The sequence below is a fragment of the Sapajus apella genome, unplaced genomic scaffold, assembly GCF_009761245.1.
Source record: "Sapajus apella isolate SASKATOON/1434 unplaced genomic scaffold, GSC_monkey_1.0 scaffold4, whole genome shotgun sequence".
Lineage (NCBI taxonomy): Eukaryota > Metazoa > Chordata > Mammalia > Primates > Cebidae > Sapajus > Sapajus apella.
Window position 1 is genome coordinate 51389551 of NW_022436944.1, and position 14612 is coordinate 51404162.

General features: G+C 48.2%; 1 protein-coding gene across 3 annotated transcripts in view; it reads right to left on the minus strand.

Annotated features, from left to right (window-relative positions):
• Positions 1–14612, minus strand: part of OSBPL10 (oxysterol binding protein like 10) — a 336422-nt gene that overhangs the window by 6949 nt on the left and 314861 nt on the right. For all 3 annotated transcript variants that reach the window (XM_032268463.1, XM_032268472.1, XM_032268480.1), the window contains 2 exons: positions 3908–4094; positions 1769–1951 (listed from right to left, as the gene is read on the minus strand). In XM_032268463.1, the coding sequence (XP_032124354.1) occupies positions 1769–1951; positions 3908–4094 (370 nt within the window). The remainder of the gene's footprint in view (positions 1–1768; positions 1952–3907; positions 4095–14612) is intronic.

Genomic DNA, 14612 nt, shown 5'->3' on the forward strand with positions numbered 1-14612 from the left:
ATTTACACACACTGTGGTATCCCTGCTTTGTTTTCATGTATAAGAACTGTTTCTATTTGGTTACAAACTCTCGTAGTAATAGTGAACCCTTTCACAAAATCATTTGTAATTTAGTTTTAACCCTACATCGTATTTCTAAAGAGTGTATGCTTTCTGATTAGAGCAGGGGTTGGCAAACATTTTCTGTAAAGGGCCAAAGAGTAAACATTTTAGGCTTTGCAGGCCATATGGTCTTGGTCGCAACGACTTAATTCAGCCATTGTAGCAGGAAGGCGGCTATAAGCCACATGTAAATGAATGATCATGGCCGTGTTCCAATAAAACTTTATTTACAAAATCGGCCTCAGGTTGGATTTGGCCATAGTTTGCTGATGTCCTACATAAAAAAATAAAACTGGCAGCTGGGCATGGTGGCTCATGCCTCTAAACCCAACATTTTGGGAGGCAGAGGTAGGCGGACCATGAGGGAGGAGTTCAAGACCAGCCTGCTCAAGATGGTGAAACCTCATCTCTACTAAAAGTACAAAAATTAGCTGGGCTTGGTGGTGGGCGCCTGTAATCCCAGCTACTCAGGAGGCTGAGGCAGAGAACTGCTTGAACCTGGGAGGCGGAGGTTGCAGTGAGCCAAGATCGTGCCACTGCACTCCAGCCTGGGTGACAGAGTAAGACTCTGTCTTTTTAAAAAAACCTGGCATATTCCAAGGAGACTCTGCCTCTGCCTGCATAAACATCACATTAAGTGACTGCACCACATTCATACCATAACCACAGGCACACGAATTGAGTGGATACTTCATAATTTGCTTAGCCATTTTCCAATTAGACAAGTGATTTAATCTTTCTTTTGTTGCTTAGTTGTTTTTTTTTCTGAATTTAAGAATTTGCCCTGAGAACAGATTCTTAGAAGTAGAATGTAAGATTAGGCTGGACGTGGTGGCTCACGCCTGTAATCCCAGCACTTTGGGAGGCCGAGGCGGGTGGATCATGAGGTCAAGAGATCGAGACCATCCTGGTCAACACGGTGAAACCCCGTCTCTACTAAAAATACAAAAAATTAGCTGGGCATGGTGGCGCATGCCTGTAATCCCAGCTACTCAGGAGGCTGAGGCAGGAGAATTGCCTGAACCCAGGAGGCGGAGGTTGCGGTGAGCCGAGATCGCGCCATTGCACTCCAGCCTGGACAACAAGAGTGAAACTCTGTGTCAAAGAAAAAAAGGAAAAAAAAAAAAAAAAGAAGTAGAATGTGAGATTAAAGTGGATTCATGAATTGAAAGCTGCTGGTCCACGCACCTGAACTGCACACATGTACTAGAAGGACAGGGTATAGAGCGTCAATTTTTCTACACCTTTCCCAGCGTTGACTCTTTTAGAAATAATATTGCTAATCTGGCAAGAAAAAATTAGTATCTCGTTTCTAATCTGATTCACTGTGTAGTTCTTTGATTACTATCAATTCTCTGTATTTACCTTTGCAATTAAGCAACAGATCAGTTGAGTTGACAAACTTCTGCAAAACAAGCAGTGAAAGTCTGCTGAAATCTGTCCGCACACCCCACCCCGTGACTGCAGAATGACTTAACCAAAAGCTGAAAGGTTCCGTTCCTAAGTGACACATGGTAGAAAATTTAAATATTTAAAGAAGCCAGGAGAACGTGATTCCTGGCCTCTTTCCAGTCGCTAAGCTTGCAAAGTCTTTTTTCTTCTCTGTCCCTTGAGTCAAGTGTCCAGCACGACTAAGCTGGAGAGGAAGACGCAGCCCGGTTCTCACCTGGACTCCATGGGCCCCTGCTTCTCCAGAGGTCTAATCTTCTTGGGATACACTGGCAGTGTCGTTGTGTCGATGACTTTGGTTTCTCCGTTGCTGTAGGTGAACTCTAAAGTGCCGTTCCATTCCCCATGGGCCTTACAAACAATGGTGTTGGTTGGATTGTGCTTCACTTCCGCGGTAACCCTGAATTAATGAGTCAAATGAACACACTTTGCAAGATGATAAAAACAGAGACTTCGAAAGGTGTAGCCATCTCTAGAGATTTTTTTTTAAATCAGGAATGGGAAGGAGGATTGTTTTTGCAGCGTGGCTCAAAGACTGACTCTGAAAAGATGATCTAATATCCTTGAGCAGCAAAAGAAAGCATCATTGGAAAAACCAGTGAATGTGAATACAGTATATAGATCAGTCAATAGTAATACAGCCATGCTAATTTCTTAATTGTGATAAACACAATGGTTATATTGTATAAGGTACCACTGGGATGAAAATCAGGCAATTCAAGAAAAACAAAGTAAGTGCGCAGGGGACGAGGGATAAAAGACTGCAAATACGGTGCAGTATCTACAGCTCAGATTACGGGTGCACCAAAATCTCACAAATCAGCACTCAAGAGCCTACTCGTGTAACCAGATACCACCTTGTACCACAATAACTTATGCAAAAAATTTGTTTTTAAAAAGAAAAACAAACTAGAATATACTCTCTTCTACAAAATAGCATCTGATAATACGACATTTTAACCCTAAAAAGACTGTAAGAGTGCAGTGTGAGCTTTCAAAGCCTTAAATCAGGTCCATTTTGTCTGGGGTCAAACACGGCTGCCCATAATCCCAGCAGAGCTGATGCTGGAAAAGGAGGGAAACATCTGCTCCGGCATCCACACAGCCTCTGAATGAAGGCTGAGCAAACCTAGAGTCTCGGTCCCAATCAGCACCTTCCAACTCACAGCAGTGGCTCTAAGGAATGACCTCAGCCTCTCCCTTAAAGGGCCTTTGTGGAAATTTGTGACCTCTCTTTCACCTGCCTTGCCTGTGGGAATTCCAAGTGAAAGCAGACTCCCAGCTCCCTCTCCCTCTCCCTCGCTGAGCTTTCTGAGCAACTGAAGGAACACAGCAGAAATGGAGACACCTGCCCCAAAGCAGGATCTAAATTCCTGATTTCCTTAAGGCCCAGCTCAGGCTGAATTTAGAGTTTTCAAAAACACTGGGAGGCCTTCTCCTTGAGCCTAAAAACAGTCACAGTTCTTAGGTAGCACGGCAGAGGCTCACAGGCAGGTATGAGGCATCTTCTGGGCTGCACAGGGGAAAGGTATCAGTGGTGTGCTGGTCAATATTTAACATGGATCTCCAAAAGGGAGAACACCTGATGCGTAGCATTTGCCAATTTCTGTGGTGGCCATCATGGCTGATTCCAACTGCCCACATGACAGCACTGAACGTGGAGTACACACAAATCAGCTCTTAGGAGCTGGCGTGTGCTGGCTCCAGGTGCCCCCAAGTCTGTCCACATGCCCCTGTGAGTCTGATACCCTCACAGTAATGCCATGCAGAATAATGCTTTCCAAGAAAAAGGGCAAAGATGGAAGATACAGTGTATCTTGCTTACACAGTCGTCTGTGCTGAAAGGATTTTTTTTTTTTTTATAGCTGGAGCAATAAAAACAATTTTGTGCTGCTTCAAAGAGCAGACCTCTCCTTTGATTTCTTTGACTTTGGCTTCCCCAGTTTCTCAAAAGAAAGAAATGATCCTGACCTCATGGATGGATGACACAGAACTGAGGATAATATGAAATGGGGGGCTGTCTGGCTATGTCGGGTTCATAGATTGAATCACTTCAGAGCAAAGCGACAACCTGTGGCTTCGGAAGGGAGAGTTTATTCCAGCAAACAGAAGTGCTTTTATTCCCTGGTGCGTGTTCTGCAAATGCATCACCAAAAATTTCACCTTAAGTTTAGAATGGACAGGACCCCAAAAAACTGCATGTGAGGTAGGGAAGAGGCTTCTCTTGGAAAAGACCTTAACAACTTTATCTTGATTTTCAACTCATCCCATCCCTGAAACTCAGTCTTCTAAGGGTGAAAGGAAAGTGGGGGCGTCGTGGTAAGACAAAGCCAGAGCCTCTCCAGTCAGTACCTACCTGTGGACTTTCCCTCCATAGAAAGGCTTTGTGTGGAATATCACCGTCGCTGAGTACCCAGTCTTGGCACAGTTGATGCTGACTTTTCCTCCAAGCTCCACCCACGGGATGGTGAGAATGGACCGGGCGTAGGCACTAGGCAGGGTGAATACGTACTCCTCCCCGTGTTCCAGGAGCCTCAGCACACCTCCAGGGAGAGAGGAGGGGGAGTTAGGCATGCAAACACGCGAAGAGGGCGCAGGGGATCGGAAGAGATGAAGATGGGAAACCACAGAGCCTCCTGGACAGACGTCACGTCTCCCACCTCTGCAGAGGTGAGCTGCTCGTTCACCGTGGGCTCTACTGTGTGCAAAGGACTGAGAATACAGCAGTGAACAAGACAGACCCACTTTCTGCCCTCAGGGAGCAGAACAGAAAGGTGGTCACTAATCACTAATGAACACAAAATTGTAACAGGGATGAAGGCAGGAGGGTGAGGTGGCCAGCACAGTGGAGGCCTCCAACAGGAGAGACTGACCTGGTAAGTAAAGGTTTCCCTAAGAAAATGAACAGGGGAAGGAAGGGTGTTCTGCGCAGGGGGAAGAGCACGTGCAAAGGCCCTGGGGTAGGAAGGAGCCTGGTAAGTGTGAAGACGCTGGGAAGAGGGCCCACATGCAGAAGAGAGATGGTGTGAATAGGTATGGCGGATAACCAAGTCAGCAGGGGGCCAGACCTTGTCTTTTAAACTTCTAAAAATTATGTTAAGGAGTTCTGCCTTTACCCTGAGCGCTACAGAGACAACCTCAACGGTTCTCACGAAAATAGAGAAATCAGGCAGTACAGCTGCTGTCAGCAACCTTGGGAAAGACACCTACCAAGAGCGGGAATCTAACACTCTCTGCCTACCCACCTCCAGAGGAAGGATATTCCAACCTAGAACCCGAAGTGGGAAAGGCCCTATTCCTCTTGAAGCAAGGCAGAATTAGGTGGGTTTGTCCATTTTTCTAGGGAACAGGGCCACAGTTTTCATCAAGTCCTCAAAGACCGCCCCCAGAATACAGAAGCACCTAGGAGTGCTGTAGAGTGGCGTGCAGATGCCCTGTACAGGCTGGCAGAGCTCCGAGACCCAGCACCACAGCTCTCTAAGATCGCATCTCCATAAGGTACCTCAGTCTCCCACCCAACACGCTGGGACATGGCTCCCGGGAGACACACATTCTCAGCTCCACTCCGGCTCACCCCAGGCCTCACTCTAGGGCTGCTCTGAGCCTTGTCAAGGGCGCTCTGAGCCTTAGGAGGGTAGAGGACCAGAGGTGCTTGGCGAGGGCACCTTTCCAGGCTTCCAGTCCCCCATTGGAAAGAGTGAAGAGTGGGGTCAATGACTCCCACACGACAGCACTTTCTGGCTGCCAGACCTTCCTGGGAGCTCCACAACAACTAACCTCTTCAGCTCACAACTGCTATTTGGCAATGGTAATCGTTTTAATAAGAGTGAGGAAACAAATTTTTAAGAGAGGTTAAGTAACTCAGCCATTTAGTACTTCCCTCTTAGGATAGCACCCACCTAAATCACTTACAGGTAGAATTTGTCGAGGAGAGAGAAAAGCAGGAAACGAGGGGGAGGGGAAGAGGGAGAAGGAGGGGTGGGGGGAACAAGTTTCTTTTAGGATAGATGAGCTTGCCAGGGTAGTCTGAGGAGAGATGGGGTTAATTTGTACAAAGGAGTCATGACTGCTCTTAGTTTCTGAGGTCAATACTAAGATGTTTCCGACTATGGTTCCATCTGCCCTGGAGAATTCCTTTAATTGCCATGCACTACAGTATTTAGGACACACTAGGCTTGTCCAGACCAGCGACATCACTCTCAGCTCTTAGCTAAGTCCATTAAAGTCTGTTTTCCCAACCCATGAAATACTTGGCTGGGTCTGAAAACCCAACTTGACATGCTGGCATGTGTTTAGGGGCCTCAGTCCCTCCCAGGTGGAGGGATCCTCAGACATGTGACACATGCAGGCGCTGAGACACCCAGGAGAAGCAGATCATGTGGGCGGGACTGGAGGGCAGAGATCACAGTTGTATTTACATCCTCCCTCTCTCTCTGGCTGGGAACATAATTGAATACTTTTAATACAAATCGACAAACGGCAGAAGTCCACTACCCGAAATACACTGGCAATCAGAAGGGCCTTCTCCCCTTTTCTCTGCTCCAACTTGCTGGAGCTCTTAACTAAACCCATCTTCCTGGAAGTAAAGCCCCAGGCCACATCTTGCTCTCACTCTGTCACTCATTCCTCCTGCATTTGAGAGAGAAGAGCATCCCACGTGACTCTGGAGGCCCTGTCCTATCCAGGCAGTGAAGGGAGGAGCGTTGTGTTTTGAGGAGAATTAGACATTGGTGTTTCAATCCCAAAAGTTTCTGCTCAAGACACGTGGAGGAGAATGGCCAAGTCGGACACTGTTTTTTGTTCAAAGCCGACCTTTGTGTCTGACTTCTTCGCGTTGGGTCGAGAAGACAGCCCAAAGCAGGTGGAAAATTGCAGCCAATGCCGAACACAGACCAGCACTTGGTTCTTCCTGACCAACAGCCAGGGAAAGTGGGAAAGTGGAAGAGAGAGGCCACCTCGAAGATCCCTCTCTACTCGAGTTTAATCTCCCAAGACCCCAGTTCCTTGGATGCCAGCTGTACCCTCACAGACCTGGAGACTGTGGCAGCTGAGAGAGGCCCCCAGACCCTGCAGAGAAGGCTGCCATTCATGTCTTCAGGGCCCCAGAGGAGAAGGTCCAACGCCACCCTCCCCACAGCGCTAATGGACTACAGAGAGCCCCCAATTTACTATGGTTCAACTTACAATGTTTTGACTTTTCAATGGTGCCAAAGCATAAGTAATCAATAGAAACCACTTTGAATTTTGGTTTTTTTCCCAGGTTAGTGATATGTGGGACGGCACTGTCTTGTAATGCCAGGCAACAGCAACGAGGCTCTCTCTCTTTTGAAGACAGGGTCTCAGTCACTCAGGCTGAAGTACAGTGGCACAATCATGGCTCACTGCAGCCTTGACCTCCTGGATTCAAGCAATCCTCCTGAAAAGCTGGGACTACAAGCACGAGCCACCATGCCCAGCTAATTAAAAAAATAAAATTACTTGTAGAGACGAGAGCTCTCTCTGTTGCCCAAGCTGGTCTTGAACTCTTGGGCTCAAGTGATCCTCCTGCCTCTGCCTCCCAAAGTGAGTATAAACAACCTCCTATGTAGTTTCAATATTTGACGCCCTCCAAACCCCGGGTTGAAATTTGATCCCCAGTATTGGGGGTGGCACCTAGTGAGAGGTGTTTAGGTCATGGAGAGGGATCTCTCATTAATGACTTACGGTCATCCTAGCAGTAAGGAGTGAGTTCTCACATTGGTAGTTCTTGCAAGAGCTCCCCTGAGAGCTAGTTGTCAAAAAGAACCTAGGCCTGGTGCAGTGGCTCACTCCTGTAATCCCAGCACTTTGGGAGGTGGAGGCAGAAGGACGGCTTGAGCCCAGGAGTTTGAGACCAGCCTGGGGAGCATGATGAAACCTCATCTCTACAAAAAATTTAAAACTAAAAAATTAGCTGGGCATGGTGGTGAGCACCTGTAGTTCCAGTTACTTGGGAGGCTAAGATGGGAGGATTGCTTGAGCCCAGGAGGTCGAGGCTGCAGTGAGTTATGATCACATCACGGCACTCCAGCCTGGATGACAGAGTAAGACCCTGTCTTAAAACAACAAAAACAACAACAACAACAAAAAAAAAAACGGGAAAGAGCCTGGCACCTCTGTCACCTTGCATCTGCTCTCGCCGTGTGACCCCCACACAGGGGCTCCTCTTCTCCTTCCACCATGAGCGGATGCAGCCTTAGGCCGTCATCAGAAGCAGACGCTAGTGCCATGCTGTTTGTACAGCCTGCTGAACTGTGAGTCAAATAAACTTCTTTTCTTTCAGGTATTCCTTTACAGCAACGCAAATGTTCTGGGACACAGCCCACCCTCTCCAGCGTGCTACGCTGCCGGATGATTCTGCCCAACTGCAGACTCCTGTAAGGGTTCTGAGCACGTTTCAGGTAGGCTGGGCTAAGCAAGGATGGTTGCTAGGCTAGATATATTACCTGTAGTTTCAACTTAGGATATTTTCACCTTTGGATGGGCTTATTGGAACACAACCCAATCATAAGCCAAGGAGCAACTCTGCTTGGCAGTAAAATCGTTCCAGACGAGCAATGTGTCTCCTTGGCACCGTAACCTCACCCCTGATGTCTACTGCGTTCCTATTTTGTGGGTCACCCTGCATCTCCTTAACTGCGACACTTAGGGGACTCCTGCCGCTTGCATGACTAGCAGGAAACCTCTACAGACTGGGAACACATGACAGTCACAAACTCGGCTGGCTGCTATTCCTGGTCTCATTCAGAAATTTAAACTTTGCAAGGTAGGATTGTAACACTGAGATTTCCTTCACAGTGCTTTTTCATTGAGAATATGCCACAGGTTTTTTAAGGCCTGGATGAAATCTTAGGGGATCATTTCAATCCTCTGTCACTCACCAGCTTGGCAATGTTAACTTCTGTGCCTCAGTTTCCTCATCTGTGATGCACAGATAATGGTATCTGTACCTCCCACGGCTGTGGTTAAGATGGAGAAGGCGATTCTAAACTCAGCTAACAGCACTGCAGCAGGGCACACGGCCAAAATCCTGACAGTTTTATGTCTTTATTGCTCCTCATTCTTTAAGCCCCCTCTGTATGGGTATCGCCACCTGGTGACAAAGAGGAAAGTACAGCATCTTCTAATGGGCTACGCCTGTGAGGGACGGCAGGGGCACAGGGTGGACTCTTCCTAATGTAATGCTTTGTATAAGAGACTGCATACTCCTCCCATTTGTCTTTAGAAAAATCTCTTCCAAATCACGGTAAAATGTGCCCCAGTCCTGGGGGAGGTCCGTGAGCCTCGGAGCTAGACTGATTTGAAGGCACTGGCAAGATTGCATTCCTTTGGCTTTTTCTGAAAAACGATCAATGTGTGCTCACTCATTAAATCACCTGCGACGATGCCTTCTTAGTACTCACTCTTTTTTCAGGGTCACATCAAAAAAACCTCTCCTTAATATGAATAAAAGGCTATATTAAAATTAGACTTAAAAATGGGATCACAAATATAAGTTACTTCTTCCTTTGGCGTAATAGCTAAGAGAAGCTTAAAAAAAAAATCAAATAATCAATCCTTCCATGCACAGTTAGTCCTTAGGCTGGGAGATCTTCATTTGAAATTCCACAAATTGATTCACCAATACGCATAAAGGCAAAGCATTAAGATTTTCAAACTGACAGGCTTAAAATAATTTTGTGCCCAATCTCAATCTAAGGAACCAAGATACTTGGCTGGGACATCCACTCTGGAAAGCAGGGCCACAGAAGGGGCTCCGGGAAGGGGCTCTACAGAGCCAGCAGCATCAGCACTCACGGCCCCACGGCCATCATGTCAATTCCTCTCACTACAATTAACTGTCTTTTCCCACAAACTCGATTGAGAGCCTGTCATGCACCAGGCATTGATTCGGGCATTTTGAGGGCAGTGGGCTGCAAAGAGCAGCTGAACACCCTCAGCTCCCCAGCGGTGCGGGGTTGCGAGGGGTTGGCAGCCCACACTTTCCCAGGACAGAAGCCTTAGGTTGACTGAGCGACATCGGCTCTCGCCATCAGAGAAATGGAAAGGAGAGTGGGGGAGAAAGGGGTGCAGTCTCTGGGTTCAACCTGAGTGAATTCAGCGCATAACGAGGCACTTCGTAGCAGCGTTTCATTACAGCCAAATATGCCGTGGCCTACAGGCAATGATCTAAGAGAGACGCCCCCGTATTTACATTCAGTTTCCAGGGGACCCATGCAAGATCTCTTATATACCGAGGAAATGGAAAAAGCATTATGTAACCCCAGTCAACAAATTCATGCGATGTGCAGGAAATATAAGAGAGAAAGGAAAATACCCCACCTCCGGCCTTCCCCACTCAAGGAGCTCTGAGGATAGCAGCCAGAACCTCCTGCTTTGAAGTTTGGAGATTCTTAGAAATAGTTTGTGTGAAAAATCAGATGCTGTGTTACAGAGGACGCATGTCATTAATATAGAAGATAAGGGATGTGGCTACTGAAAGGACTTAGGCCAACGCAAGGCTCACAAGACTGAGCCAAGGGTCCCCCAGCCCTGCCCAGGCCACGCACAGCAGGAGAACATCAGGTGAGTGGCCAATGCCCAGGAGAGACCTTCCACAGTCTCTCTCCAGAACCTTCCTTCTGAACTCAGCACACTATTGAGAAGTCCGGAGTGGAATTTTCAAGCAAGTAGAAAAAGTGAGGGCAAAGCCAGGCATGGTGGGTCACACCTATAATCCCAGCACTTTGGGAGGCCAAGGCGGGTGGATCACCTAAGATCGGGAGTTTGAGACCAGCCTGACCAACATGGAGAAACCCAGTCTCTACTAAAAATACAAAAAAAAAAAAAAAAAAAAAAAAAAAAAAAAAAAAAAAAAAAAAAAAGAAAAAGAAAAAGTGAGAGCAGCAAATTCTAATTCTGCTTCCTCTGAAGGCTGCATCTGAGGGCTTCAAGAGGGGGTGTTCTGCATCTTCTCATTCACAACATTGCGGCCCGGGCTGGGGGAAGCGAATCAAGGGCCCCAGCCCCCACCTGCTGCCTATCAGGAACGGAGAAACTACGATCCTGGGAACCCACGATCCTGGGAACCCACAGGCCTACCCTGTGGAGATACAGATAGTCTTCAACAGCCAACAGTAAGAGACAGTACAGATGCTGGTTAGTTCCAGGGACAGAGCGCTAGAAGGACCTCATTGCTCTCTCAAGGTCAGCTGCCGAGGCAATGAAAGGAGCCCACGGGCTGCACTGGGATGAGGGGCGCCCTGCTGATGGATGGCTTAAGTGAAAGGGGCGGAGACACCAGATGGAGACAGCCTGGACGAGGGTGCAGGAGGCAGAGGGAAGAAGATGAACAAGGGAAGGATGAACACACTGTGTGGGGAAGGGAGAATAACCAGCTTTAAAACAATCACGCACGTGACACCACTGCACACCCACATCCTCGTCGCAGCCGACCGCTGGTGGTCGGGGAGAAGGGAGCAGTGACTATTTTGTAGAGAAGGAAGGATCGCGAAGGGAGAGACTGAGTTTCTGTGAAGAATTCCCTAAACCACTAAAAATGGATTTGCAAATCTTTACCTTTTCAAAACCTGCCACGTATGTGTCTAATGGCAAGAATTAGGGGCTCACCGACTGGGAGGCATCCACCCTATACTCCAGTTTAAGAATCTGGCTTTCCCACGCCTTGACAAGCAGCAGCGAGTACTTCTGCCGAGTGCAGGGAAATCCCCAGACAAATGACATTATATTCGCCAAGCACGCACTCTAAGCACAGATTCACACGCATGTGTGTGTGCACGTGTGCGTGTATGTGTCTGTGTGTGTAGGAGGGAAGAAGAGACATAAACAAATTGCCTCTCTGCTTCTGCCTTTGCACTGGGCCCTCTCCACTTTTGCCTTCGGTCTATTCACTCAGCCGACACAGTCACACTGCTGACATCACGTCTACCCTTCAGGACCTCTCATCTCACAGCAAAAGGCAAGGTCCTTGCAGGGCCCCCAAATCAGATCCCAGAATGTGGCCTCTCCTCTCTGGCCTTATATCCCCTCTTCCCGGCCACCCACCCACTCTGCGGCAGCCACAGGGGCTCCTGGCTGTCCTCACCATATCCCAGCCGCACGTTCCCAAACGGAGGCCTTCCCACTTGCTGTTTTTTACCTGGAGGACCCCTTCTGAAACAGGAAGCCTTTCCTCAGCTGCTCAGCCTTGCCGAGGTCCACGTTATTGAAAACTGCAACCTGCCCGCCCTAACTTCACTCTCATCTCCTTCCTACTTTGTCTCTTAGTGTCAGTCATCATCCGTCACACTGAGGACTTCACGCCCGCCTCTTGTCTTCTCTCTGACCCTCCTGCTGGAGCACGAGCTCCCGGGGGCAGGGATCCTGTGTGCTGTGGCCTCTGCTACGTCTCTGGCATCAAGGACCGTGCCAATCACTTCACAAATAAATGGATGAATGGATAAGGGAATGGGTAAATGACAGATTTATTCGAGCCACCACTGTTACAGATAAGGAGGTAAACACGTTTAAAATACTGTCTGTAGAAAATGTGTAGGAATCATTTTGCATACGGGGCATAAATACAAAGTGTGAACCGCCTTCTCTACCTTCTCTAGCAAACAAACATATTTCATCTTCAAAATATTTATTATGTGGGAAATTTAGAAGAAGGAATAAAATTAAACAGAATGAGATGAGTCACCTGAATACCAATTTTTGTTTTTAAGAGGAGGAAAAGATTTTTTACCAATATAAACCTCATAGCATGAGGCAAGCCTTAAGCAACCTATGAAAACACAGAGCCCCAGATAAGTCAAAATCAAGATGAATGTCGCTCCCATTTCTTATTACAAACCCAACTATAAAAATCAATATGAACATAAACCTCCCACAGGGGAGTCCTTAGCAATCTTCTCCCTGCCTTCAATAGGAATTGCTGCCCGGGTATTCTAACCTGCGCTCCTAGCTCATGCAACTTCAGGAGTTCCCCAGCCCGGGCTGAGGCACACTTTTGAAATCTGCCGGGGAGGGGTTTAACCCAAACAGTGCTGCACAGTGGCAGCTCCGTGTCGCTTAAGGCAGGGAGAAGGCCGAGTGCAGGAGCACAAGCAGTCACGGGGGTCAGAAAAGAGGCCGGAGAGGAAATACCGCTCACTCCTCTAGCCCTGCCCCTCCAGAAGCACACTTGAATCAAGTTTCCTTTCTCAGTGTTGGACAGAGGCCTCAACAGCCCTGGCTGTGTCCTTGCAAAGCTCTAACCCCCTTGACCAGGTCCCCTTCCCTGGCCCACCGCCTGCTCCTCTTGTTTTTCCTGTGCTTATGAACTCGGGGGGGTGGCCTGAACTGCCTCAGATTCTGGTATCCCATCCACAGGTCAGAGATGAGCTGGGAAATGGCCCCTGACTCGAGGAGACCCCAGCACCTACCCTGCATCCCCTTCACTGGCTTGTGCAGAGGGCAGGACAGATATTGTGAATTACGCATGGATCCCTGGGCGAGCTGCCTCTCTCGGGCTCCTCATCTGTGAAATGAGGATAGCTGGACTCATCCGAGGTCTGCTGAGCATTCTGAAGCAACTGAACCCTTTTGGAAATAGTCTTGTATAGGGAAGTCCATCTGGTGAATAGGTAAGGACGGATGGAGATGCTCAGGCTGGAGTGGACTTGGAAGAGCTCAAGCCTCGTCTCCCTGTGCCCCTCCAAGGAGCCTGGGATTCTCTACAGCACGGCTGGAAGCCCTGGAGCATATGGTGGACAAACACCCTTTCAGCTACAAGATTTCATGGTTCAGTCGTCACTGGTAACAACTCCCCTTTAAGAAGAGAGACCACTGGCTTCACGCCTGTCACCCCAGCACTTTGGGAGGCCGAGGTAGGTAGATCATGAGGTTAGAAGTTCGAAACTAGCCTGGCCAACATAGTGAGACCCCGTCTCTACTAAAAATACAAAAATTAGCTGGGCAATGGTGGTGCGCACCTGTAGTACCAGTTACTTGGGAGGCTGAGGCAAGACAATTGCTTGAACCCAGGGGGCAGAGGTTGTAGTGAGCTGATATCGTGCCACTGCATTCCAGCCCAGTGAGAGAATGAAACTGTCTCAAAAAAAAAAAAAAAAAAAAAAAAAGAAGAAGAAGAAGAAGACAGACCACTTCTGGCATTGCTCTCACCTTGCCAACAGCAGGAAAAGGCAGACCTCAGGTGATCCACCCACCTTGACCTCTCAAAGTGCTGGGATTACAGGCATGAGCCACAGCGCCCAGCCAAATGGGAATTTTTTGATTGGAAAATAGTTGAAATGCCACACTCTCACAGCAGATACCCCAGGGAGTGATAATCTCTTTATTGGTGAGGTTTATCTAAAGACAGATGTATTCATCTTTCCCCCACACATACAACCCCCCATCTGAAGTGTGGAAAAGGTCTAAACTGGGTGGGCCAAGATCATCCTGGTGACAGGTGTGTTCCTGGCCTCCTACACAAATCAATGAATGTCTCATTGGTGAATTTCTAGATTCTGATTGATCCTTGAGAGGAAGGTGTGATTACTGGACCTGTGTGCAAGGAGGACCCCAGGAAGACTGGACACGAATGCTGAGTGCGTCTGTGGGCACTGTGGAGATGCTGTCTTATCCAGGCAAGAGGGATGGCACTTTGGGGGCTAAACCTAACACGTAAGTGGAACCCAAGAGTGGGTTTTTTTCTAAATAGTACCACTGCACGCAAACCCTAAATAAGGAAGAACTGTCTACAGGTACAGTCCCCAATTCCTTTCCTCCTTTCTCTCTCAACTTTAGTCAGATTTTCACTAGTGATCTTCCACTGACAACTGCTGTCAGGGTCACGAGTGACCTCCAGAATCCAAAATCAATGATCCCGTCTCAGTTCTCGTCTTCCTGGAATTAACCAGCATCACGTGATGCAGCTGGCCACTCTCGCGCTTTGAAGCCCGTCTTCACTCGCCTCGCAGGGAGCACCTTCTCCCGTTCTGTTCAGTCTACTTCGCTGGCCACTCCTCCTTAGCCCCCTCGGCTGCCTGCTCATCTTGTGGGCTGCAGAAGTCAGTGCT